Below are 27,220 nucleotides of genomic sequence, written 5' to 3'. Positions count from 1 at the left end.
CATGAGAGCAACATAAATTCAGAGTCCAAAGATTTAAGATTTTTATATTGCATCTTATATTTTGTGACTGTATCTACAGTCAAGTGGTGTATCCATGTAGAAGTTTGTATATACATGATGTGTATGTATGTATGTATGTGTCTCTGTGTGCACATGGATAAAAGGTATCTGTACATGTTCCATTCAGGGCGGGCAGCAGCAGCAGAGAAGTACAGGTGTGTGCCTGGTTCAGTGTTCAGGGCAGAGACGCTCCACCCAACCTGGCAACATCATCTTTGAGATCAACAAGTTCCTGATTGGTCTCCAGTGGGGGAAGGAGCGACAGCTTCAGCAGGGCCGGGCAGCCAGACAGCGGCTCGACGACGACACCAATCGCTCCATCTCGTCCATAGAGGAAGACTTCCTGACTGCCTCAGAACACCTTGGGGATGACAGCGAGGACGACGGTTTCAGAAATGGTGAGCTTTATTACCTCCACCATAGAGGTTTTTCTTTTCAGCCACGTTTGTCGGTCGGGTATTTCAACTCCTGTGTAGCAAAAAAACCTCACAGTGTTCCTGTGATACATTTGCATTCACTCACAGCTTGAGTCATCATGCTGTCCATTCAAAACCTGACAGAAAATTTTAACCACATACTGTGCAACATGAAGTGGCTGTTCCAAAACATGTTTTGATCTTTCTTGAGCAGCTTAGAAAAATGAGAACCTAAAAGTTTGATCCTGATTTTAAAGTCATGTTTAAAAGCTTAAAAAACAGACACACCACCATCATCCCCATTCATAACGATAGAGCTTTATTCTTGTAACAGCTGTGTTTACAATGTTTGTAGTGTTGAGGCGTGATTGGCTCATTGTTTGTTAGGTCTTAGCCTATCAGATGATATAAAAGTGGAAGTGATAGCCCTATTAAATCACTCCTCGCACATAGACACTGTAGAATTTAAAGGCCAGCAATATACTTTTAGTGCAAAGTAAGATGAAAGGTGAAAAGAAACATTGACAAAGTTAAAAAATATGTTGAGTACTCTGACATTATTGCTGACATTTAACTAGAACTCAGTTTTTATATTGCATTTGTCTTTATTGAGCAGACATCAAGTTTAAAAAAGAAATACTAAATTGAATTAATCCTTCATTTCCTCCTGGGGTTGCAGCAACATTACAGAGGCAGTTGTGCAGCAAGCACTGGAAGATTTCTATACCCATTGAAAATGTATAACACAAGAAAGAATTATGTATTTATTGCCTTTGTGTTTCCCCAGTGATGAATGAAATGTTAGATGGAAATAATTCTCTTGACTTTTGTCCAAGGGGAAATTGAATGGAACAAACAAGACATAACTCGGCTCCACTATTCAGTGAGGGGTAAAACAGGGTAATGTCCCACTCTTGCTGCGACACTTAGGAAACTGATGGAGCTGCTTTCTAATCAGTGCGAACATGTTTCACTCCCTGTCTCTCTCTGTTTTTCTCTGTCTCTTCACAGAACCAGAGAGTGGTGACCTGGCAGAGAGCTTGGCGGAGGTTGCACAGAAACACTGTGTCAGACTTGCCTGTCAGAGGGGACAGCTGGCCCATCATCAGGGCAGGGAGGATGGTGAGGTGAAAAGGGAAGGGCATCGGCGAGCAAGCCTCCATACTAAGGAATCAGCTGGTCACTATGCCACAAATCTGGCCGAGTCTGTACTGCAAGATGCCTTCATACGCCTCTCTCAAGACGAAACCTCTTTTGTCTCTGAGGCTGCTGTCAGTGTGTCCCTCTCTAGTCGTCCTTCCAGCGCTACTGGTCCTTCAAAGACCAAACAGCCTTCCCAACAGCGCACCTGCTCTTTTGAACTCCCCAAGATTGTCATTGTTCAAAGCCCAGACAGTTCTGATGGGGCTGCAGAATGGCCAGAGACCCAGCTGTCTCATGTGCCTGACCAGGATATCACTGCCAAAGCCAGAGAGATGCCAGAGAATGGGACACAGGCTCACATCCCCCACCACAATGGTGGATACCCGTCCAAACACGTAGAGGTGGCTTTGGCCTGTGCAGCCAGTGTCATTGGCACCATTACCAACCCACAGCTGACAGAGCAGCTTGCCATGGATTCGGCCTCAGAGGAAGACACGGAGGAGGACCTGCAGGAACCAGAGGAGAGAAGCGACTACTCCTTCTCTTCAGCTATATGTGGCATGGCTCAGGTAGCTGGTGCTGTAGCCGCTGTGGAGCTAACAGAGGAGTCAGGGGAGTGTGCCGATTCTGACGCCGATTCTGCTGAAGCCTACACAGCGTCCTGTGGTCTGATGTCTGCTGCCGAAGCCTCTGCAGCCATAACTCTGCACTGCAGTGTGGCAGAAGGTACCAGTGTTGAAGCATTTCGTGCCAACATTGCAGAGGTGCTACACAGGGAAGCAGCTGAGGTGCTGACTCAGCCGCAAGGCTACAGGAGTGTAGCCCACCTGCTGGAGGCAACGCATAACAAGATAGTAGATGGCATTACTTGTCCAAAAAAGTCCTACATGGATGAAAGAGAGGTGGATGACCTAATAAATGAGGTGGCAGACAGCCTATTCAAACATGCTTTAGAGAAAGCAAAAAAGAAAAAAGAACTGGAGGGTACTGGAAAAGATACTCCAGGACTTCAAGTGTTTCTGCAGGACAGTGTTAACACTTTGCTGTTTGATATCCTTTGTCTGACACAAAAGAAAATCAGTCACATCTCTCAGTGTGACCAAGGGTCATTTGAGACTCAAGAGGGTGATACTTGTGCTAGGGAGCCTGCTACCACCAAGGAGAGCAAGGATCCATTAAGTCAGTTACAGTGCTTAGTCGGCCATGGTCAGTCCACTAATAGTGAGAGCCACAGCGGCATACTACACTGCACTAATAAGCTTACCATGGCTCCTGGGCTGAAGGAGAAATATGCGCTTGAGGAAAGTGATCTCATTGCATCTTCCTCCACAGCACACAGCAGAGAGCAAAGACTAAGTCAGTCTAAATCCACCTCCTTGCCTGCCAAAGACTACTCTGACCACCAGCAGATCCAGCAGGGCAGTGGTGCCATCAGAGAACCCTTGAGTGAAATCCAAGTTCATAGCACAGACAGGAGGGGGCGATTAGTGACCGGCAGTGACAGCAGACAGGCCTCCCTCACACCCCAGTCCTCCCTAAACTCATGCAGTTCTCTGCTTTCTTGGAGAATGGATTCAGAGTCCAGGACACCGATTACTTGCTACGCTGACGATTTGGCTGCTACAGTGGTATCTATGGCCACAGAATTGGCAGCTATCTGCCTGGAAAACAACACTGGGAAACAACCCTGGTTCTGTTCCCTAAAAGGGACGTCTGCTGAAGGGCCAGAAGCCTACTTGCTCCCTGCTTGCCGCACAGTCCTCAGGAGGAAAGAGGCTCAGGCCAGCAGTGCTGCCTCTAAGAAACACCGTGCCCCACGCCTCAGTGAGATTAAGAGGAAAACTGAGGAGCAACCAGAATTGATGGAGCGGCTGGTGAACCGGGTGGTGGACGAATCGGTAAACCTAGATGAGCCGCAGGACCCATTTGCCCTTTTTGCCTCTGAAGTCACGGCCAGGATCATGAACTGCCCTGAGCTTAATGTGGTGGATACCTCCAAAACAGGTCAACCACGAAGCAGGTTGCAGTGTGAGAGGTGGAGCCGTGGGAAAGCATCTAGTTATGAGAGCATTCCAGAAGAAGATCCAGACCCCTCAGGCACACCCAACACATTGGGCCTCGGCAGTCGGTTAGGTCAGAACTTGAGCCGTGGTAGCTCAATCTCTAAGCAGTCCAGCTGTGAGAGCATCACAGATGAGTTCTCACGGTTCATGGTAAACCAGATGGAGACAGAGGGCAGGGGCTTTGACCTTCTGCTGGACTACTACGCAGGAAAAAATGCCAGCAGCATTCTGACTGCAGCTGTACAACAGGCTGCATCAAAGAAGAATGGTCACCTTAATGTCAGGGCCTCATCCTGCTTGTCCAAACAGTCTAGTACGGAGAGCATCACAGAGGAGTTCTACAGGTTTATGCTTCAGGACATGGACAAGGAAAACAGAGAGTATGGCATCGCCAAGACTAAAGAGTGGAGCAACAGCCTGTTCCCCCCTTCTCCAAGAACACCCTTCTGTATACGACAGTCCTCTGTTCCAGACCGGCGCTCCTCAGACTCTCGACTGACTGTCAACTCACCCATTAAAGCCAACTCTTTTGACGGATTTGCCCGCAATGTGCATGGAGACACGCTGAATATCTTCCCCACCAACTCAGTGTCAGCCACAGGACTGTGTAAGTCAGACTCCTGTCTCTATCAAAGAGGCAAGACTGACCAAATTACTGATATGCTGATTCATGAGACCTGGTCAAGCTCCATTGAGTCTTTGATGAGAAAGAACAAGATCATTGCCGATCCAGAGGACAGTATTGAGCTGGAGGCTGCAGGAGACTCCCAGCCCCATGTGCAGCAGTTTGCCAATCGCCTGGCAGCTGACATTGTAGATATTGGCAAGTCTGCCTTGGGGGGCCAGCAAGATGTAACTGTGGGTGCATCTGGGTCACTCCCACAGCCGCACATGCCTGTTGGTGAAAGAAGGAGGGGGTTCAAGCAATCACATCTAAGCTGTAGTCGGAGTAGGTCGAGCCAGGAGCAAACTGGTATTGGAGTAGCGTCCGGGACTGGTGACAGTAGTGCACCCTGCATGAGGGGCCCCAGAGATGTGCCACTGATCCACATCGAGGGAGATCAGAGAGAAGAAGAGACTCATTTAAGGACAGGAGGAGGACCTCAGGAAACAACCCCAGAAATGTCAGCTACCAAGCGTACAGAGAGAACTACAGCCAACTGCAGCAGGTAGTACAATCTTCTCAGTTGTTCTGTGTGAGAGTCAGACCTCTCCTTTAGGCAGAAACTTTTTTATAGCCCAGCACTAGAAAAATACTGTAGATGTGAAAAGTAGAGATTAATCTGTCTGACAAGAGTAAGAGTGAGGAATGAGGAATCACATGGTTATTCTTGAGGTAAACATCAAAGGCTGTCTAAGAAAATTATAAACAAATGAAGTCCAGGCCCACCAACTGTCCAAGCTGTTTTTAGAGATTTTCTAATCAAAGAGTGGCAGGTACACAGACGATCTATTCACTGTGAAAAGTGATCTATTTTAGCGGTGTGTGAGGTTTGACAAACCTTTGGCTAGACTGTGACTCACGCTGTCTGGGTGATGAACTGTGTGTGCAGAAAGCTTTTAGTGGCTTCATCTTTTATCTACTGCGGGGCTGTTTGACTCACCTTGATCAGTACAAGCTGCACTCACACTTGGCTTACCCACTAAAACCACAAGACACTCAATGGGTGTTTAGATTACATTGACACAACTAAAATAGCAAAGAATTTGTGTGTCACTTCAGATTAAAGCTTGCTTGAGGGAAGTAGTTTGGCAGCAGGTTAGGTTGTTTATATGGAGTCAGTTCATTTGGAATAAGGGCATGCAGTCCTTTTGATTAAACATATTACACATGGTTGGTCTTACGTATCTAACTTAAAGTGGACTGACATTTTAGCAAGACAGGCAAGGTGGCAAAAATCACTCTAATTCCAAAGACTCAAAGTGTCTGAGTGGCCTTTCGGAGAGAGCAGGAGAGCGTAGACTCTCCCAGAAGACATTTTAGTGGATATTCTGGGGGTAATGAAGACTGGAGTGGTTCATAGTGCGTCTCAGGCTGGAACCAAATGAACCAGCTGAAAATGTATAAGTGGAAAGAGCTGCTAATGTTCAAGATAGGTACACAGAGGGAAGTGAAAATATAATATCCATATACAGGAAATCAGCTGGTCCTTTACGGAGTGTTTGAAAGACATTCAGACCCTCAAAATAAGACTTGTTTAATAGTGAATGAGAGGAAAACAGCTGAAAGGCTCCCGGGCCTCAGGAGAGTCACAAGACACGCTCCTCTACACTTTACAATACATGTAATCCAGGAACAAGTGGAGTGCATCTGTTTGTCCCTTGTGTGAGAGTGGAACTCAATCACTCGCCTAGTCAATAAAACCTGATTTCCCTCTGGAATTGTCGAGGATGGCAGCTCTCAATCATCTGATTATGACTTAATTTAATCAGTTTCCTGAGAAACACTGAAAATCCAACCGTGTCGCTGGGGAGTGCAGTTTGCTGATGCATTAAAGATATTGAAATGAATTAGCTGTCTTCTATGTGGTGCGTAGTTATTTTAAAGTCCAAAGGCTTGTCATTTGTTTGAGGTTACTGTACTGTATTGTATGTATCATTTTTTTAGAGCCGCAACTGTCCCGATAGTGCCTTCACTTCTTAAAATGCATTTTAGAAAACTCAAGTGTTGACATGAATGGTGAACAGAGGAATGACACTGGGAAAACAGCCAAAGCAACCACACATTGCAGCAGACATTGTGCACAACTATTCGATGGGCATTCCCACCATCTTGCGATTTGCTCTCCCCAGCAGTGAGAGGGACAGGCCAGCTGTGGCGGTGGCTGCAGTAGTGAAGAGCGACAAGCGTTCTATGAGTGCTAGCAGTGAAGAGAGCATGGGGAGCTGGTCCCATATAACCCCCGAGGATGACCCCCACGAGGAGACCAGTAGTTTTATCCAGCTGAGCGAGGGGTCAGTAACCGTTGCTCCTTGATACTGCTCCAAACGCTGCTGCTCCCACCCTCACCCCACTCTCATTGGCCCATTGCTACTGACACTTGTGCTCTCCTGTGCCAATGCCAATGTACTCCCTGCTGCTGCAATATCCACGCCTGCTGAGGCGGTGTATGGCAGAGAGCTCACTCCACAAAGCCCTCTCCATAGCTCGCACACAGGGCTAGACCCTGCCTGCACCCCCACACACAACTACCTGCAGTAGTAGGCTGCAGTGGTACGGGGCTGTGACCTCTTACATCAAAAGCCTCTAGTTCAAAACATTTGCTACACCATTTTCTGCTTCATCAAATTCTCATTCGTTTGAGCCAACCACACCAACTTTTTCAACTTTGAGTCACTGCTCTGTGCTTACAATAAGCTAACAGTAGAAATGGCCCTGCTTTAATTTGCCCTAAAACAATGTAAATGCTATGATTATGGATCCATGATATTTTAAACACCAATGTAAGCATTATTAACCTGCATATTAAAATGCATTTATGTCTAAAGACACTGATATGTGTGGATGAGAGAGGAAAGGGGAAGCTGTTCACTGTGGCAGTGATGTAGGATACTTGCCCTCTGCTTAATTAACTGCAGTAGTAGTTGTCTGCACCACCATAACACTCGCTGCTCCTCGCAACCTTTCCATCTACCTGCTTACTTTAACTTCACCTCATTCCCCGATCCATGTTGTGACACGAGGGCATGGCTGCCTGCCCTGCCTGTCCACCCCTACCCGCCTAAACTGCCTCCAGATCTCCTCATCTTCATATCCAGACAGGCTTGCTGCTGGACAAAAAATCACCAGCTCTCCCGCCTTGAGCGTCCGACTCCGCTGCAGCTGCTATTTATATGTTAATCACCAGCTAATGAACAACATGACCTGCATCGCTGCGCCTGGTTATTGTTCTCTTCACAAGTCAGCGATCATGTCGGATGTCTCGAGACAACATGTGAATGACGCTATCTGTTGTGTTTTTTATTGGTTAACAGGAACGGAACCAGCAGCGCATCCAGCGTAGGCCTGGCAGACCTGGATGCTTTTTCTGACATGCCCTCTCAGAGCACAGTAATCAGGTAACTGTCACCGTCATAGGTGCTGAAATATTTCTCATTAATAGGTCTCTCTGATACCCATAATGACATTTTTTTCTAATAAGACAGAAAATCAGTGGATGGGAGATTGCTTTTTCTTATTTTCTCACCTACACAGCAGTCCGGTGTCGTGTGACCATGACAGGCTGCTGGAGTAATTCTCATGCAAATGACTTGTGATTGATGGTATAGCTAATTACATACTTGTCATTCTAGCACAGATAATAATGTGCTGTTTAATAGACATAAAATCTGCTCCAGTCTGCTGCATTTCATCTCTTCTATCTAGATATCCATCTCAACTGTAACATATAAAACACCACAGGTTAGCAGTGTATTATATATGCTTACATTAAAGGAACAGTGCGGCATTTTTGGGAACATGCTTATTAGGCTTGCGTATTATCTTTTTTTGTATATCTTCATGTCTTCCTGAGATTTCACAGGGGTATACCCTGTATGACAGTATTTGTGTGCGATCATACCTGCACACCCCTCAACCATCCACCCACCCACCTCTGACCGGCAATTTTGCTGTGTTCCAAAAGCTCTCTGAAGCCCTTTTTAAATAGGAATTGTGCAAATTTGCAGAAAAGCCTAATCAGTCTTCGTTCAGCATTGGCAGTGTAAAAACAAAATCGGGGAGTGCAGCAAAATGCCGCCAACCTACTTTTGTTTATACAGAATGCACCTTTCTCGGGGCAATGGGGGGCGTGAGCAAGTAACAAAACATGTAGCTCAGCGTGTGACGTAAACAGTATCGTACTCCTTAGTTGATCTCATAAGTTGGCCCATCCTTCACCGTCCCAGTCATCTGACGGTTAAAGGAGCTATATGTAAGAAATCTAAAGCAAATAGTCGTAAAATCCTCCTAACATGTCACAGGGACTAAGGAATAATGTTCATATAACATACTGATCTCACTGACAACAATAGTACAGCCAGAATATTTGCATCTAAAAAACATTTTTACAGTCCGCAAATCATGTTTTGAATTTGTGTTTTGGCCTGTTGCGCCACCCACCGCCGTCTACCAGTCACGCAGTCAGTAGAGTCTCCGCATCAGTTACAGTTACGACTGAGCTACAGCAGCACGGCAAGCAGCATTAGCGTCCCAGTACATAGCATTAGCAGCCGGCTCCTCTGCTGTATCCCGGCAGCAGCGTTAGCAGCAGAGAAGCCGGACTTGCTCAAAGGGTCCGCTGGAAAACCGAAGATCAAGGATGCAGCGACGCGGCCCTGCCACGGCAGCCGCCCGTGGGCAAACAAATCAGTCTCCAGCGTGCCGCTGTCCAGCAACCTCGAATCTGTAGGGGAGGGGGGGTGGACACACCTTGCGGCAGTATTTTGAATTTGAATGCAGTAACCGTTTTGGCCACATTCTTACATTCTTTAATGACCTCTTCCTTTGCGAGGGCAAGGAGGGCGCGCAATTCCTTATCTCCCCAGTTACTCATCTTTACAGTGTCTGTCAGGTTTGTGTTTCCCTCTTGCTACTAGCTGCTCATTCCTGCTATCAGCTGTTTCCTGTTAGTCCACCGGCAGTGGGTCGCACATGCGGCGTCATCAACAGCTCCTCCCTGTGTGGAAGGGCGCCTCATTCTTTTTAAACCAAAAAGGTTCCGCCAATATGTTTACCCTATGAGGTGGAAAATTGGGCAACTTGGATCAACTCGCCAATCCGGCTCTGTGCGTCTGAACGCTCGCAGCTTGCCTGCAAAACGGCCCAACATTCGGAGAAAATCTGTCAGTGTAAAAGGGGCTTTAGCTTTTTCAGTCTAATAAATAAATTTAAAAAATGCCATAAAAGGAAAGATTCTTACACCTATTTACCTGAATAAACAGAGAAATACAACACCTTCTGAACTTTCTGTCATCAAACTGAAGCCCTGTTTCCACCAAACACTGTCAGTATTGTACCTCTGGGACCAAAAGTAACTCTTTAGACATTGCACCTAGACCCTAGCATTTCCACCACAAAGAGTACCCTTAAATGTGGGTGGTTTTGTTCTCACTCACTGCTCTGTACAGCACTCACGGTATTTCCTCATCACTGTAGAACGTCTGTACTTTGTTTATCGTCTGCAGAACGAGGCTGCACGCCAATATTTTCAGAACAAAACAGAACAGTCTGCAGTGAGAGACATTCTCCATGGGATATTTCTACATTTAGTACTTCTCAGGCAAGCGCAGCCGGCTGCACCCCCTGAAGTAGCACACTGCTCCAACAGTCACCAGCTATGATTTGTTCGCAATAAATCCTTAATTCACCAGGTTAGATGTAAAAAATATGCTGTTTCCCCAGTGCTGTCTCTGCCATTATAGGCTATTTACAGTCCTGTAACGTTATCCCCACCACTCATATTAGCCACATTTTTCAGCTCAGCTGGTTGGTCCACCTGTAGAGATGACCTCTGGTCTCATGTTGTGTGCACTACATACAATACATTCTGAATACAGCCTTTCCATATGAGTTTAATAGAAAGATGAACATCTATATTTTTGTCGGTATTGAAAATTGTTCACGGTGGCACGGTGGTGTGGTGGTTAGCACTGTCGCCTCACAGCAAGAAGGTTTCTGGTTCGATCCCTGGTGCGGGAGCCCTTCTGTGTGGAGTTTGCATGTTCTCCCCCTGTCAGCGAGGGTTTTCTCCGGGTACTCTGGCTTCCTCCCACAGTCCAAAGACATGCAGGTTAATTGGTGACTCTAAATTGTCTGTAGGTGTGAATGCTTGTCTGTCTCTATGTGTCAGCCCTGTGATAGTCTGGTGACCTGTCCAGGGTGTACCCTGCCTCTCACCCAGTGTCAGCTGGGATAGACTCCAGCCCCTCCACGACCCTCAAGAGGATACGCGGTTAGAAAATGGATGGATGAAAATTATTCTGTCCGGGACTTCTGTTTCCAGTTTATGCTAAGCTAAGCTAAGCTAAGCTAACAAACTGTTGGTTTCTTATTCACCATGCAGACATAAATGTGGCGCTGATTTTTTCATCTAGCTGTTGGCAAAAAAGTGAATAAGCTCCCAAGATGTTGAACGCCTCCTTGAAGTGACATTATGTGTTACTGTAACCTACAATTGGTACTGTTTTCTCTCACAGTGAGGAGACAGAAAAAGAGCATCAAGCAGGAACAAAGGAAAATGTCTTTGGTAAGTGTCGTGATGGATTCTCATGTCATCTCAGTGTTATCAGCTCCTTAATTATTCACCTTATTCGTCAGCTTTAACATCTCTACTAACCAAAAGCTGTTGAGTGACTCAACCTACAATATGTGCTGGGTTTGTGATTAATCCCTCAAATGGATGTGCTTGAATGGAGGCGATTCTCCTCTCTGAATTAAAGATGTTCATCAATAATAGAAAAGGGCCCATCGTTCCAGAAGTGTCTCAACACAAAGTTCATATTTGTTTAATGACTTGCACTTCAACAAAGATTATCTCAAGCAAAACTGAGCCCAGGATGTTTCTGTTTTATGAAACTGCAAAGGTTTGGCACGTTGCATTAATACAGTGCTTTAATGGTGCAGACAGCATGGTTAACATTTAAGGTGTTTTATGTGGGAGCAAAGAATTCAGTTGTAGTCACACTTGATGCTTCACAAGAAAAACAAAGCAAAAGCAGTAGTGCATTCCTGTCACCTTTGATTTTTCAGAGAGCAGTTCGGCAAGGACGGCAGGCGGCAGTAGCAACCTCAGGGTGCTGTTGGTGGTCAACTGTGACCTTGAGCCTGAGTGTGTGGACTCAGAACTGAGAGTGGCCCTGCAGTGGATCGCTGCCTCTGAGCTGGGGCTTCCTGTGCTCTACTTCAGGAAGTCCAAAGAGAAGAGGATTGCAAAGGTAGGCACAGCTGTCCAATCAAAAAAATGAAAATGGGGACTCATTTTTCTCTCAGATTGTTGCTGATTGTATGGTTTTCTGTGCTAATTATATCTCAGTTGCAGGGCTGATTTTAGAGATACTGAGGTTATGAGTCCCCCCAAATGCACACACAAAAAGATGATACGCTTTATGTAAAGTGTATGATTTGACCTTTTAGATAATATTTCAGCAATTGTTACAGGGTGTCCACAGGGTCTTCAAAATATTGAAGTTGATAAACATTTTAGCAGCAATTAAGGCCCTTGAAAAGTATGTAAGGGCCTTAAAGCTTTTTTCAGTATTGTATTTGCTTGAGTTTGCATACATTTCACCGTTGTGTTGGTGTGTGGTGGAATTCATTTTAGTTTATTTATAAAGTCTTGCTAGATTTGAACCAAGACTAGAGCCAATCTCTCTGGAAATAACCAATAACCATTTTTATAACATACTATATTCTGACTTTTTTTAACATACTGTACTGTGACCATTTTTCTGATTTTTGTGACATACTATACTGACTTTTTTTATTTTCATGACATACTATACCATCACTTACTGTACTATAACTTTTTTCCAACAAACTATACTGTGACCATTTTTCTTATTTTTTTGACATACTCTACTATGACTTTTTGTTAGCACGCTATACGCATACTATACATAGCATGTAGAATAGTATACTACATGTGTATACATATATATATATATATATATATAGAAAGTTGGAAAACTTACTAAAACTGAGCTTCTATAAGGCAATGAATATTGCGGAGGGCGTGGCTCATCACATAAAGGTGTATAACATCTCAAGGGTTTCACCGATCACCACACAACTTTGTAGACATATGACCACACATAATCTGAGGGGACCCCTCCATTATTGACCCCATCAAACAAAATGGGGGCGCTAGAGAGCTAATTTCTTATCTAGGCCTAACCGCCATATGGATTTTTACTAAACTTGGTAGATATGTAGAACAGGACGCCTCAAGGTGACTGGAGAAATTTAACTCTAATTTAAAAAAAAGTCATAGTATAGTAAAAAAAAAAAAAGTCAAGTATAGTATGTTAAAAAGTCATACTGTAGTATGTTAAAAAAGTCATCGTATAGTATGTTAAAAAAGTCAAGTATAGTATGTTAAAAAGTCATACTGTAGTATGTTAAAAAAGTCATCGTATAGTATGTTAAAAAAGTCAAGTATAGTATGTTAAAAAGTCATAGTATAATATGTTAAAAAAGTCAAGTATAGTATGTTAAAAAAGTCATAGTATAATATGTTAAAAAAGTCAAGTATAGTATGTTAAAAAAGTCATAGTATAGTATGTTAAAAAAGTCATAGTATAATATGTTAAAAAAGTCAAGTATAGTATGTTAAAAAAGTCATAGTATAGTATGTTAAAAAAGTCATAGTATAATATGTTAAAAAAGTCAAGTATAGTATGTTAAAAAGTCATAGTATAGTATGTTAAAAAAAGTCATAGTATAATATGTTAAAAAAGTCAAGTATAGTATGTTAAAAAGTCATAGTATAATATGTTAATGTCAAGTATAGTATGTTAAAAAAGTCATAGTATAATATGTTAAAAAAGTCATAGTATAATATGTTAAAAAAGTCAAGTATAGTATGTTAAAAAAGTCATAGTATAGTATGTTAAAAAAGTCATAGTATAATATGTTAAAAAAGTCAAGTATAGTATGTTAAAAAAGTCATAGTATAGTATGTTAAAAAAGTCAAGTATAGTATGTTAAAAAAGTCATAGTATAGTATGTTAAAAAAGTCATAGTATAATATGTTAAAAAAGTCAAGTATAGTATGTTAAAAAAGTCAAGTATAGTATGTTAAAAAGTCATAGTATAATATGTTAAAAAAGTCAAGTATAGTATGTTAAAAAAGTCAAGTATAGTATGTTAAAAAAGTCAAGTATAGTATGTTAAAGTCACAGTATAGTATGTTAAAAAATAAGTCATTGTAAAGTATGTTAAAAAAGTCATAGTATAATATGGTTAAAAAAAAGTCATAGTATAGTACATTAAAAAAGTTAAAGTATAGTGTGTTAAAAAAGTCACAGTATAGTATGTTAAAAAAAACATTGTATAGTATGTTAAAGTCACAGTATACTATGATAAAAAAAGCCATTGTACAGTATGTTAAAAAAGTCATAGTATAATATGGTAAAAAAAAAATGTCTTAGTATAGTATGGTTAAAAAAAAGTCATAGTATAGTACATTAAAAGTTAAAGTAAAGTGAAAATAAAAGTCAAAGGATGGTTCGTTAAAAAAGTCATAGTATTGTATGTTAAAAAAAAGTCATAGTGCTGCTGTCCCTTCTCCCTCCCTTGTAGAATTGAGCAGGTGTGCTGCATTAGTTAACGAGGTGCAGCGCACCTGGCATGGAGGAGGTGGTATAACGAGTCGTGCCAGCAGCAAAGGACAGAGGCTCTGGTGCGGAGACTGCTGGTCCTGCTGCCTCTCACTGTGGGATTTTTGTTGTTTTGTTGCTTGTTTTAATTCTAATAATTCATTACGTGTGTCTTCTCTCAGTTCCAGAGGGTGGTCCACCTGATGTCTCAGAAGGCGTGGCGGATTGCAGACTTGTTCAGTGCTGTGGTCCAGTTCTGTAAGCTTCATGAGAAAGAGGAAGAGGAGGGCCGCTCTCTGTCCAGCCTGTTCGATTGGCTGCTGGAGACCCTGTAGGGCCCTGTAGCCTCCTCATATTGCAAACAAAAAGACACTCCTCACTCTGTCACTCTTCTAACATGTCCTGTTTGCCTGATCTTGTCTCATCACACCAAGTGTCTCCTACTGCAAGCTGAGAGCACAATGCGATCGGCATACTTGAGAATTTCATACACCTCAGTCTGTCCATGGACGTTGTGTTTGTCTGCTCACAGCCACGAATGGACCAGTCTCCCTTTAATAAAAGCATGTTTTTGTTTTCAGATTCACGTCTCTAGTGAGACACAAACACAGAGCTAGACATTCCTGATGGGAATGAACTAGCCTTCAAGAGATTATAGTCAGCAGGTTTTAACTGCTCCAGAATATATAATTATACATATATATATTTACAGAATCTCACAAAGAAATAATGTGTTTATTTATTTATTTATTTAAAATGAATACATATGAAGCAAAGAACCAATAGAAGATAGGAAAATCAGGTTAAATCCTTCCCACAACTCAACATGCTCAAAACTTTTGTATCAAAACTATCTTGTAAAAGAGGCTGTTGAAACTGAAGCCCAGAAAAAAACTCTTTCACTTTCTTCTGATAGCCACTTAGAAGTGCACATTTGCTTAAGGTAAGCAAAGCGCCCATCTCTTTGTTGTGTTCATCGGCCAACATACCACCTCTGTCGTGACCTTGAAATTCAGTTTTAAGTACGTATGTTATCTCGTTCATGTTACTTGAGAACTGATTATTTTGGATAGCTGTACTGTATATACTGTAGATTTGGAACTGCTGCACCTTGGAGTAGTGGACTGCTCTCTTTAGCTTTTACTATGTCAGGAAGACAGAGTAAGGTTTGTAATGTTGAATTTGTACGTGAATTTGGTCTGTTTATTTCTATACTTAGTGGTACTCTAGTGTTCCATCAGCATTGGGAAAAAAAGCACACGATTCAGCTGTAAACTCTGTCACAATAGAACTGAATGTATTTATCTTTTGACATCAATAAATTTCTGTGATGTGAAATACAAGGACTCTTTATCATTAGTCACATTCAGCAGACAAGACACATCTATCCACATCAGCATTACATCCTGTTGCCTGGTTTCCCCAAAAGCTTGTCGCAGATGCAGTGAGAATATAATCCAAAGCTACTGAATAAACATTCAATATTTTATTGTGCTTTCAGATAATACTGCTAAGTAAACATCACAGAAACGTACAAAGGCACTGGGAACAAAAGTAAAGATTACCTTTTGTTTGGTAGGATGAAACATGGGCAAACATTTCTGGTAATGCCCATGTATGAATATGAGTTAACATAACATTTGGTATGTTTACAGCTCAGACAGCCAAGTCTAGCTCACAGTTACTAAAAGAGCTAGTCGACATTTTGGGAAATATGCTTCCTTATTGTCTTGCCAAGCGTTATAAAAGAAGCATGAGACCACTCTTATGTCTGTGTATTAACTAGGAAGCTACTGCCAGAAGATAATCATCTTAATCTCACATAAAAACTCAAGGCAGGGGGACACAGCTACTGTAGCCTGGCTTTGTCTTAAGTTTAAAAATCCACGTAGCTGATTTTGTTTAATTCTCAACACAAACAGAAGTGTAAAAACAACAAGTTGTGGTCAAATTGGGAGTTATGTACTGTCACTATCTGGCGTGTTAGTAACTTCAGAGGGGCTGTAGGGCATATTTTTGATCCAGTCTTTATGCTAAGCTAAGCTGGCTTTGTCCAAGCAAATGTCCCAAATTGTCAAACTGCTCCAAAAGTTGAAAAGTTCCAATTACTTCATGACATTTTTATGAGCAAAATTCTCATGCTGTTAACGCCACAGTAAATACAAGGGTAGGTCTACTGGTACAACCCAGTACAAATTTAATACAGTCAGGGAACAAGTTACAGCAGGAACATCAGAGAGACAATTACATAATCAAGTGACTATGAATTGCAATGGCACTTTGACCTTACACAGATGTCATGAATTCAGTGGGTATTCCACAATTACAAAGATTAACAGTGGGTCAAACTGATTGTTGTGAGCGTGCATCTGACAGTCTGAGCCTGTTCAGGGTCGAGGGAGGGGGTCAGTGCCAGATCCGGCATGTGTTATCCTTGCTTCCTGCAGGAGAGCACAAACAAAAACAGGTGTCTGCACAGAAGGACACAGCTGCACACTTTTCATCTATAATGTGCAATTAAGCATTTGTGATGGTTGGCGAGGAGCAGCTCGTTCACTGCCCGAGGCTATGTTTTAACAGGGCGTGGCTGTCAGATGTACGTGTGGTTGTCAGATGTGGGACGTGTGAGTGTGTGTGTGTGTGTGTGTGTGTGTGTGTGAGAGTGCGTACCTGTAATGATAGTGTCACCCTCATAGTTGAAGACGCAGGAGAAGATCTCGTCGGTGTGCCCCTCTAGGACTTGTAGGCAGACTCCAGACTTAACATCCCACAGACGAGCTGTCTTGTCTGAGCTGGCAGTCAGGACCCTGCTGCCCTGCGGGCTGAAACAGATCTACCAAGAGAGGCAGCAGAGTTAGTCTTATTCAGAGGAGCGTGTGTGTGTGTGTGGTGGTGTGTGCTACATGAGTGATAAGAGTAAGCAAGAGAGAGTGCTGAATAAGAGATTATGCCAGACGAGGTTGAAATGACAAAGAGGGAGAGGAAAATGAGTGAGCTCAGAACACGTTTACCACATCAGCAACAATACTCCACAGAGGTCATTCAACTTTAAATACTTAAGGAGGATAAAGGCACCAGTGGTGCTACTTAGCGAGGAGTTTTTCCAGTAGTGTATTATAAAAATCATGTCTGAGGCTGATTGTGTTAAAGCCCGGGTTTATCGTTCCCTGAATGGTTTCCTATCCCCATTGTGAGGTGAAGGAAGCGATGATTAAATGAAGCTGGCTCAAGATGGCCATGAAAGTAAAGTGTGTTTTTATTAAACTCCAAACTGAGCACCAAGGAGTGACATCAGACAGGAAATAGAAACTGACGAGAGAAGAAGCTGACAAAGATAAAAGACCAGAGGAAGAAGATGAAAGTGGAAGCTATGATGGGAATAGACATGGAAAGGAAACAGTTTAAAATGGACAGAGATGAGAGAAGAAATCAGGAAATAGGAAATGACAGGAAAGAGGTATAAATAAACAAGACTAAAGCTGTGTCCCAATTCCATATAACATACTAATTCTAACCTCATTTCCTGCAGAAGTTACAAAATCATGTACAATCAAAAGTCAACACAGTGAAACTGATTTTTAAATGTGATGTTGATGGATGCTATGCAAACTAAGGTACCATGATCTTTGGCACAACCGTCTTGAGGAGTCATTATCCTTTTAAAAAGATGACCAGTTGATCTCCCCTGTTTTCTTTTGTAGAATCTGCGTTGGCTTCAATGAAGAGTTAGAGACATTTGACGCATCTTCTGAATCAAATCTCAATTAAATTCAATTAAAATGGCCTCATGACACCTCATGACCGCACAAATAACTTCCTATAAGGTCATACACTTACTCAGCCATCTTGTACAGTACTGTAAATGTGCTCAAACAGTTTGACTACAATGTGGCATTTGGACTAAGAAAAATCCTCTATGCAGACTTGACATTTTGGTCTGAGTTAAGTGCAAGAAGCAAGCTATGGTGTGTTTTAAATATGAAGAATTCTCCCAGCAGGGATGAAATATTTGAAAACAAAATGTTTTATAAAATTCCTGACATGAAATGACATTTTTAGAATCAGTATCCACCTTATTCCTGAGGGCACTACTGTAGAAATTATTATGGGTGCAACTTCCAGTGAGATAGTGGAAGTACCAGTAAGCTAGTTAGTCCCATAGACTGCCTGTGTTCAGTCCCAGTGGCTACGCTTGGTGGCTAACTTCCAACACTGGTTCTTTTCAAAAGTAATTTGCCTTCAGCTCAGCAAATACTGATTTATTTTTTAACAAATATTTAACTAATGTTAACTTAGCATTTTCTAAAATGTCTTTGCAGAGCTTTGGTACCTGTTACACTGTCTGTGTCTGTAACAACCAGTCTAAGCTAAATTTTTGTCTTCAGCGACTGAGTGTTGAGAACAAAAAGGGATTGTTCCTGTTGCCAAAGGTACCATTGATATGAGAAATAAAACCACAAGAGTTTCACGAGACAGAGAGGAAAAAGTATTGAATCAGAATTTGCAGAAGAGAATGACACTTAGACTGACAGGTCCGTCACTCAACGTCAGTACATGATATCACCGTCTTTCCCTGTCTGACTTCATTCTCAACCTACATTAGAAAATTGCTCGTTGTAAAATAAACTCAGCAATATACCTTGAAATATGTATTTAGTCATTGGGGCTGAGAATGTGTTACTGATTTACCGTACTTCCTTTATATCATATAAAAAAATGAATGCCAAAAGTTATTGCTTTTACTCCTACTTTAGATCACTATAACTGAAGTGTGCTGCTAAATTCAGCACCATGCTTTGCTCAGAACAGTTTTTAATAAATCAGAAGTTAACAAAACGTGTAAACTGTCATTAACGCAGATGAGTGGAGGATTAGCTGGGAAACATCACATTTATTCACTTTACATGGAGCTACAGTTAATACTGAATTATGTCAAATGTTTGCCGAATGTGTTAGCATCTCTTAATAAGTCATCATAAATCATCTTTAGAAGGAGCAGATGTTTACCTTAAGCTAGCTCGGGCCATGTTAGAGTTAACAACATTTTAAAGGAGCAAGGCAAGCTAATTGCTAGCGTGCTCGGTTGCTTTGAGATGGCTGTCAGAGATGGCAGAGGTATGATCACATAATCCAGTTTGAGCTATAACAGAGGGTGTGTTCCACGTTTTATTTCCAAATTGCTCTTGGAAAGAAGAATAGAGTACTGTAAACAAACTGTTACCACTGGAAATCGCCGTTTTGGTTCAACCCCAGAAGCTGCACCCATAATTCATGCAAGGTATCATGGGAGCTAGGAATAAAGTGGACAGAAAATGGAATCCAGGAATTTAGATTCAGTCAATCAATAAACAGTCCATCATTTATTTTTCCTAGGAAAAGGCAGCAAGGTGAATTAACAAGAGGAGGACCTAAGATATAATGAGAGAATAAAAGTAAAAGCATACAAAGCAAGATGCTGAAATAGAGGGACAGACCAATGAAAACAAAACCTGGTCATGGTTAAGAGGCATGGAGGGGAGGGGGAGAGGTGCCCTGTTAGAGAGAGATTAGTGTCATAATCCTCTGAAATGATCCTCCATCCAGCCTACTTATTACTGACTGCCTGATGTTTCTGTAAACAGAGGTAACTTGTAAGCCCCTCATGCATGGAGACCCTCTGAGCCAGAGCCTGCAGGACACACACACACACACACACACACACACACACACACACACACTCTCACGCAGAACAAGGAACCTGGAAAGTGGTAAGCAGGTAAAATCATTCCCATTTAAATACAAGGTCAATGCAGAGTTAGAACACATCTTCTGCCTGCACATGTGTTTGTTGGACTCAGCTAATACCAGATAATGTTATACCTGTGTACGTTCTGTTTGAGGATGTGTGATTACATGTGATGGGTGGCATGGGTGCAACAATTGGTGCTGAGTTCAAAGGCTAACAACACCAGCTTATGGTCAGGGATGACAGGTGGTATTTGTAATTTCCCACTGAGCTCTACCATAAAAACATCTCTTTTGAAAGCTTGAGAGTAATTAGCCAGATTAATAGAAGCATCACTACAGTCCTGTGTCCTACTTGCAGAGTTAGTTTACCATGTGATACAATGAGCACAAAACAGCCTGAAGCCTGAACTCCTGTCCCTCTACTTCAGCATCATACTTTATCCCATGTTAACAAGGCAAGGAGAGGCAAATATCCTATTTACAGCACTGGCCAGGAGAGCTGTAGCTAGACACTGAGAGTTCATTTATTCATTCATTTTCTGTAACTACTTATCCTGTTGGGGTGCATGGTGTGCTGGAGCCTATCCCAGCTGACATTGGGCGAGAGACAGGGTACATTCTGAACAGGTCACCAGACTATCACAGGGCTGACACATAGAAACAGACAACCATTCATGCTCACATCCACACCTACAGTTTAGAGTCACCAGTTAACCTGCATGTCTTTGGACTGTGGGAGGAAGCTGGAGTACAGGTGGAGAAAACCCACAGTGACATGGGTAGAAAATGCAAACTCCGCACAGAAGGGCTCCCCCACCCTGGGGTTCAAACCAGTAACCCTCTTGCTGTGAAGCGACAATGCTAACCACTCTACCACCGTGCCACCCTGAGAGTTATTGTTAAAACAAAATCACAAGCTCATTTACACATGCAAGGTGCCAGGTGGTGCATCTGCAAACTACTGGTTGCGCCCAGTGGCCAGTTAGAATAATATTCCCAAACAAGTCTGTGAGATAATGGTGTAATACTTTAATGGGTCAAATTTTATTTCCTGTTGCCATGTTTGTTGATATCAAATGTTCACAGGAAGTAAATGTGCTGTTTCCTTGCCATAATCACAATTCTGATTAAAGTATATAAAGAGCCTAGATGCTACTCTGCTCCACCATGAAAAGCTAAAACATTAGGAAAGGTGTTTTTTTAACCATAAAACTTTTACTTTATGGCTTTTGATAGCCTTAGAGGGACATACTTACTGCTTTATGATCCTCTGGCATATATTCATAGTTGCAGAATATTAAAAAGAGACTAATAAAAAAAACCCTCAAAACAACAGCTAACCTGCAAATGAGATGAAACTTTGGCTTTCCATGGTGACATAAAATGACTTTACATGGGCAATGGCAAAGAAGCCATTATGGGTCCAGTGGCTTACCTTAGAGATCTCTCCATCATGGCCCTCTAGAGTCACGAGACACTGATCTGTGGTTACACTGAACAGTCGCGCTGTACCTGACAGAGACAGTGACAGGCAGTGTTGTTAGTGTACATGTACAGAAGTTTTTTTTACATGTCAAAATGTGGAATTTGTTGCATTTGGGCCTCGGGAAACCAGAATATACACAACAGGTAAAAAATATGGAGGATGTATGGCAGTCTTTTTTTTTTTGCAATCTTAAAGTAAACCTCAGACATGTAATCAAAAACAAGAGAGGGAGGAAAAAGTGGAAATGTATAAAAATATGAAATTCTGAATTAAAAAAATGAACTTAAAGGCACTATACTAGTACAACATCAGCTAGGATAAGCGGTTATGGAAAATGAATGATTGAATGAAGGTGCTATACTAGCACGTGTAGTATTTATACTAGTATAAATACTTTACTAGTAATGTTAAGTTTCAGCAAATTAATCTCACCATCAGCAGAGGCAGAAGCAATGAGCTGACCACTTAAATCAAAACACACATCCAGCACCTCTTCTTTGTGTCCAATTAGAGTGGCCACACACCTCCCACTGACTGCTTCCCACAACTGCAAACACATACACACAACACAAAACCCTGAGTGGCACAACAGATGAAAGACACAGGCAGGAAAGCACATTAAGTTCAAAAACTAGGACACATACATGTGAAGAAACACGTACACAGTCTCATAAAATGTACTTGCACGCAGCTGTAGCTGTATTAAGTGGCTTTACTTTAACTATCTCCCCTGGAGGAATGCAGTGAAGTGGATAATTCTTCAGAGTATGACTCATCTTGGCATAATTAAGATATTAGGATTCAATTTTTCTGCTTTAAATGATGGAGACCTTAGAGACAGGAGGTAGGGAGAGACGGGGAGTGGGAAATGGAGGAGGGTGATTATGAATGACAAGAGCCATCCATCTCACACATTGATTGGAAATTGTTAGAGATGTTAAATGAATAACAAACTATTGATAATATAATTTCAGTCTGTATTTTGGCAAAAAAGCATTTTATTAGAGTTAAATAAAACACACACACACACTCGCAGGTTTGGGGCTGATGTTAGTTTACCTTGCAGGTTTTGTCCATGGAGCCTGTGACTATGAGGGAGCCGTCCCAGCTGAACTGAACGTTACTGATTTCCCCCCTGTGACCTATTAGAGTGTGGACATGTCTGAGAAAAACAGAAAGAGCAGGAATGAGGCAGCTGTGCACTCATGTATGCACTGTACAGTATAAATGATGACACGCATGCAGAGATTGATGCATGCATTACAATTCTGACCTTCCTGAGGCAACGTCCCATAAAGCAGCAGTGTGGTCAAAGGAGCCTGTGACAAGCTGATTTCCCACTGAGTTAAAACACAGAGAGAGGACCTCTGCAGTGTGACCCTGGATGAATAGAAAAAGAGAGCATTATCCCTCACTGTTGAATTTCTTTTCTCTTATAAACTCCTGTTTTCCCGCTTTCTCTACGCCTATAAATGAAAATGCACATCAGACACAATAACACACAGACTTCAGTCTCAAAGGAGTACTTTACCTACAAAATGATCATCTGTGTATTAAATACTCACCCTCTTTTATGCTGAATTCATGAAGGAAACTTTCTTTTTCTCACATGCCTCCACAGTGAACAGACTCAAAAAACTTGGAGATTCTTGATGAATTGAAGGAAAATGGGTTCTGCGTTTCACAACAGCAAAACTATATCAAAACCTCCATTAATAAACTCACGCAGTATAATCCACGTCTTACTTCCTCAGTCTTATGCTCAGTACTTCCCAGACATGCATTTTCACACCTTACTATTTAAAACACATCCGTTTACAAGTTTTACGCACGGAGGAGTAGCGCACCTGAGCAAGAGCATGCATTTGAACTTTGCTCATTGGAATGGACCAGCAGAGCTCAAATGCAAGTGCTTGCCCAGGTGTGCTACTCATATCCTTAAGAGTTTTAAATCATAAGGTTTTAGTGAAAATGCGTTTTGTTGTGTTTGTTTTGGAAGTACTTAACCCATGACTTGGATTAAACTGCATGGATTGTGTGAGAGTTTATTAACAGAGGTTTTGATATAGTTTGTTGTTGTTAAACGCTGCCCCCTTTTACTCTAGTTCACTCACAAAATGATCATTTGCATACCAGTTAGTCACTTTGTGTTACCCTGAATTCATGAAGAAAACTTTGTTTTTCTCGCATGACTCCACTATTGACGAAGAATCCAAAACCAGAATATTTTTGATGAAGTATTCCTTTAAAAGTAGCTTCTTCAATTCTTGAAAACAATAATAATAATGAGCGTGTGTTTAAGATTCTACGCTCAATTGACTGCTGTCAGCATGATTGATTCTTCCTGGTGTGAAGCAATGACAGAACAGAGAGCTACAGAGAGTTGCTTCTTACTGAGACAGAGCCAGCCAACCAACCAGTCACACCATGGACCCACGTGCAGTCTGCACATCAAAGAGAGCTCACTACTCCCTGCAGAATGGGTTATCTGTGGCTTTATTAAAGAGTTACAGTTTCATTTGCCATCAGATCAGGGGCGGATATGTGGGGCAGAGAAGGTGCTGACCATCAGCAGGGTCAACAACACTCAGTCCAGGAATAATTGCTCTTAGAAGTGAATGAAAAGTGAATCAATACATTATTCATGAAGAGAAAAAAAGAGCAAGCGAGGCATTGGGATATAGTGAGTAAAGAGAAGATTACTCACAGTCAATGTGTGCACCTCCTCCCCAGTCTCCACATCCCACAGCTTGGCAGTGGCATCCATGCTGCCTGTAGCCACCAGTGTACTCTGGGGGTTGAACGCCAGGCACATCTACACAATACAGAACTCTCTTTTACAGTTACTAGTGCTAGATTCTGCTACAGAGCCAAAAAGGATTTAGCGAACCTATTTTTCATCTAAGCACAAGAACATAATACCAGTACAAGCATTAAAATACACAATTTACCTAGTCCTGCAGCATAGAAATATGCATAAATACTAACTATGCACAGTAGCCTATAGCATATGAAGCAAAAATTTACTAAACACAGGCAGTATTTTGATCATTTTCAGTTAAAACACATTGTCATACATACTATTTCTGCCATGTGTCCGCGAAAGGTATGAAAACATTTGCCCGTCTCTGCACACCACAGTTTGCAGGTCTTATCAAAAGAGCCGGTGGCAACCTTGTCTCTAAGTTTCAGCAAGATAAAAATAAACAAAATAAACTGAGAGTCCAATACAGCAATGTGCTCAGATGCTATTAAAGTTTTGCTGAAACAGCTCATTACCCATATGGGTTGTTGAATGCAACTGCAAACACCACATTTCTGTGACCCTCCAGCTTGTGCAGCTCTGTGCCTGAGGCTGTGTCCCAAACTCTGCATGTCCTGTCGTAGCTCGCAGTTATAAACCTGCACAGAAACATGGGGAAGAGTAAAAAAAACCACAACAATGGAGAATGAAACTCCAAATTGGCAGAGGTGTGTGTGGTGCAGATAACCTACCTCGACCCTGATTTGTCAAAGGCAATGTTTGTCAGCGGCAGTATGTGTGGCTTAAGCTCCTGCAAATAAAACCAGAGAAAGATTAAAAAATATACCCTCATAGGCAATATTGTTATTTACTTCATTTATCTTTAAGATTACCCATTTAATACCCACATATAACTACTCTGCATTGATGTAATTGGAAGACCTCCCACTCCCAGCCCACCAGTGGTGAAAGGATTTTCTGTACTTATGCAGAACAGCAGAGTCTCTCACCAGTTTAAGACAGAAAGCATCCATATCCTCAGACCTCCAGCCACATAACCAACCCTGATCTCATACCAATTACATCTTGTGTATTCTTAAGCACAATGAGACACTCATGAAGAATCTGTTGTCAATATGTTATCAGACTCTTGGCTGCCTACTTGGCCTCTCATTTTAGGACATATTAACCTAACCACTGCTGCTCTCTAGTGCCTATTTGGAGTACTGGCTGATTTTACTCAAACTCTGAACTTTCCACATAAGTCAATAACATTCACAAAAAGCAAATATCAGGGAACTAATATATTGCTGTAATTAGCTGAGGTTGCCAAAAAAGGTCATTATCCAAAATGTTTTCAACTACCTGTGTAATATACTATAACAGCTTTACAATAAACAAAATCACCAATGTTCCCTTTAGTCCATCAACCTGACCAAAAAAAAAAAAAAAAAAAGAAAACGTTCCAAGAATGTTCGTACTGATACAAAAGACAAACCTGCCCTAGGACCCTGAATATCAAAACAGTGTAATAAAAAATCTATGAATGCAAAAATCTCACTGTGTTGACCTATTTATTATTTATCAGTAATGTAGGTATGAGTCCAGTGTCTAACCTTGAAGAGACAGAACCTGTGGTCCTCCCGCTGGCCCTGTTTCTGCTGCAGTCGAAGGATCAGCTGTTTGACCTGATTGGCCTGGGACTCTGACCTGATCAGAGGCTCCAACTGCCTGATTTCTGCCAACATTTCATCTGGGTCTGTCCTGCAGGGTTGAAAAATGCAATTTTCTTTTCACAAGTTTACACTTCAGATGACCTGATAACAGTAATTTGAAAATACTAATCATTCAGCAAATCTTAGAGGTCTAAATGTTAGGTACAAACATGCATGAATGAGACACTGTTGGTGAAATGTTCACTTGGCCTTCGACCCAAATATAAGCAAGAAGAAGAATTACCTACCTACCTACCTACCTACCTATTACTCTTCTTGTTCATCAGAGTTTACTCACGAGTTCCAATATGAGATGAACTGAACTGATTAACTCAAGGTAAAACTGATTTTAGTGTGTTACGCTAAACAGCTTTATCATTTAAAATAAGGTCACACACACACATCAGACACATAAAAAAAACACATAAACCAGACCGATGGTAGATCACATTAGAAATAGCCATCCCTCCTTCCTGCTGCTGTCAGACTATACAACCAGCACTGCTCCCAGTAGACCACACATATGAAAACTATGGACAACCAATCATCACACATGTGCAACATCTGTATCTGTATATTCTAACTGCGAAATATCTACGCTTGATTCATGCAGTAATGTTAATTCGGCCATTCAGCCTGTCTGTTTATTATTATATCTTGCTTTCATTTTTTACTGCTCACAACCACTGACTCAAGTGCAATATCAGTATGTCCATAAGTCAGTCATCAGTCATTCAATGTTTCTCTTTATTATGTTCTGCTTCCTTATTATATTGCTTTGTGTTTTTATACCGTTTGCTTATTGTACTGGTCTTTCTTATTGTACAGTTTACTTACTTTATGTATTCATATATTACTTTGTATTTTATTGTTTTCTGCTGATGCTTCCTGTTATCACTATACCTTTGCTGCTGTGATCTTGTCTATCTTTACCCTACATACAAAAGGGTTCAGGCAGTTTGGTCATAAACCCTGACCTCACTGACCTCATACAGTGCTCTGAGGTCACAGACAGGGCTATATGGAGTCTGACTAGCTTGGTGATAAAATGACATTATTTGTGAGAAATGAACACTCCTATATGAGGATATTATGACATCAAAGAGTAATCAGCTAAGCGTAGTGCTGTTAGCTAGTTAGGTAACCGTTAATGTAATTGTGTAGGGTACAACTCACTCACTCTGGGGTCAGATCCAACAGGTCGATTGATTTGGTCTTCAAATATCCTCCTTTCTCGTATTCCAAGGCTATACCTGAAAGTAGAAACATTGATTTAACCCGGGAAGTCCACTTATGCTGGCTGAAATGAATAGAGCAGCGGTTAGATACGCTAGCATAATGCTAACTTAGCTAACCAACAATATGGTTTTGGGGTGGAAAGTTACAGCGAAGTAAGGCTACAGAAAGTTGTCAGAGTTGAAAACGGAACTAACGTTACAGTTAGTACGACTTAAAATATCCGTATTACCTGGCGGATAATACCTGAGGAGGAAGCGCTTGAGTTTCATTTTGCCATGTATTCAACCCACTTTACTGCACCATTCAACACACCGTTGCTATGGCGACAACCT

At 41.7% G+C, this 27,220-nt stretch overlaps 2 protein-coding genes across 5 annotated transcripts in view; one reads left to right on the top strand and one right to left on the bottom strand.

Moving 5' to 3' along the window:
• The window catches only part of LOC125888536 (SPHK1 interactor, AKAP domain containing), a 208,422-nt gene extending 194,109 nt beyond the window's left edge, over nucleotides 1-14,313 (top strand). For 2 of the 3 annotated variants that reach the window (XM_049575927.1, XM_049575928.1), the window contains 7 exons: nucleotides 188-458; nucleotides 1,488-4,851; nucleotides 6,476-6,637; nucleotides 7,658-7,741; nucleotides 10,859-10,908; nucleotides 11,412-11,596; nucleotides 14,161-14,313. In XM_049575927.1, the coding sequence (XP_049431884.1) occupies nucleotides 188-458; nucleotides 1,488-4,851; nucleotides 6,476-6,637; nucleotides 7,658-7,741; nucleotides 10,859-10,908; nucleotides 11,412-11,596; nucleotides 14,161-14,313 (4,269 nt within the window). The remainder of the gene's footprint in view (nucleotides 1-187; nucleotides 459-1,487; nucleotides 4,852-6,475; nucleotides 6,638-7,657; nucleotides 7,742-10,858; nucleotides 10,909-11,411; nucleotides 11,597-14,160) is intronic. The other variant, XM_049575929.1, reaches the window with a different exon arrangement.
• A 1,006-nt stretch (nucleotides 14,314-15,319) lies between these two features.
• On the bottom strand, nucleotides 15,320-27,202 carry daw1 (dynein assembly factor with WDR repeat domains 1). Of its 2 annotated transcripts, XM_049575948.1 has the most exons (13): nucleotides 27,118-27,202; nucleotides 26,830-26,902; nucleotides 25,551-25,698; nucleotides 24,687-24,745; nucleotides 24,471-24,593; nucleotides 24,273-24,372; nucleotides 23,899-24,006; nucleotides 22,465-22,571; nucleotides 22,251-22,353; nucleotides 21,624-21,738; nucleotides 21,141-21,217; nucleotides 16,649-16,811; nucleotides 15,320-16,419 (listed from the first exon to the last, which is right to left on the bottom strand). In XM_049575948.1, exons 1-13 carry the CDS (start codon nucleotides 27,155-27,157, stop codon nucleotides 16,385-16,387), a joined length of 1,251 nt encoding a protein of 416 aa, XP_049431905.1. In that variant the 5' UTR covers nucleotides 27,158-27,202; the 3' UTR covers nucleotides 15,320-16,384. The 2 variants fall into 2 exon arrangements, with proteins under 2 accessions (XP_049431905.1, XP_049431906.1); XM_049575949.1 differs by lacking the exon at nucleotides 27,118-27,202 and having other exon boundaries at nucleotides 26,826-26,840.
• Between the last annotated feature and the right edge of the window lie 18 nt (nucleotides 27,203-27,220).

This window comes from Epinephelus fuscoguttatus, linkage group LG5 (genome assembly GCF_011397635.1).
Source record: "Epinephelus fuscoguttatus linkage group LG5, E.fuscoguttatus.final_Chr_v1".
Classification (NCBI taxonomy): domain Eukaryota; kingdom Metazoa; phylum Chordata; class Actinopteri; order Perciformes; family Serranidae; genus Epinephelus; species Epinephelus fuscoguttatus.
This window is presented reverse-complemented; position numbering and strand designations above follow the sequence as displayed.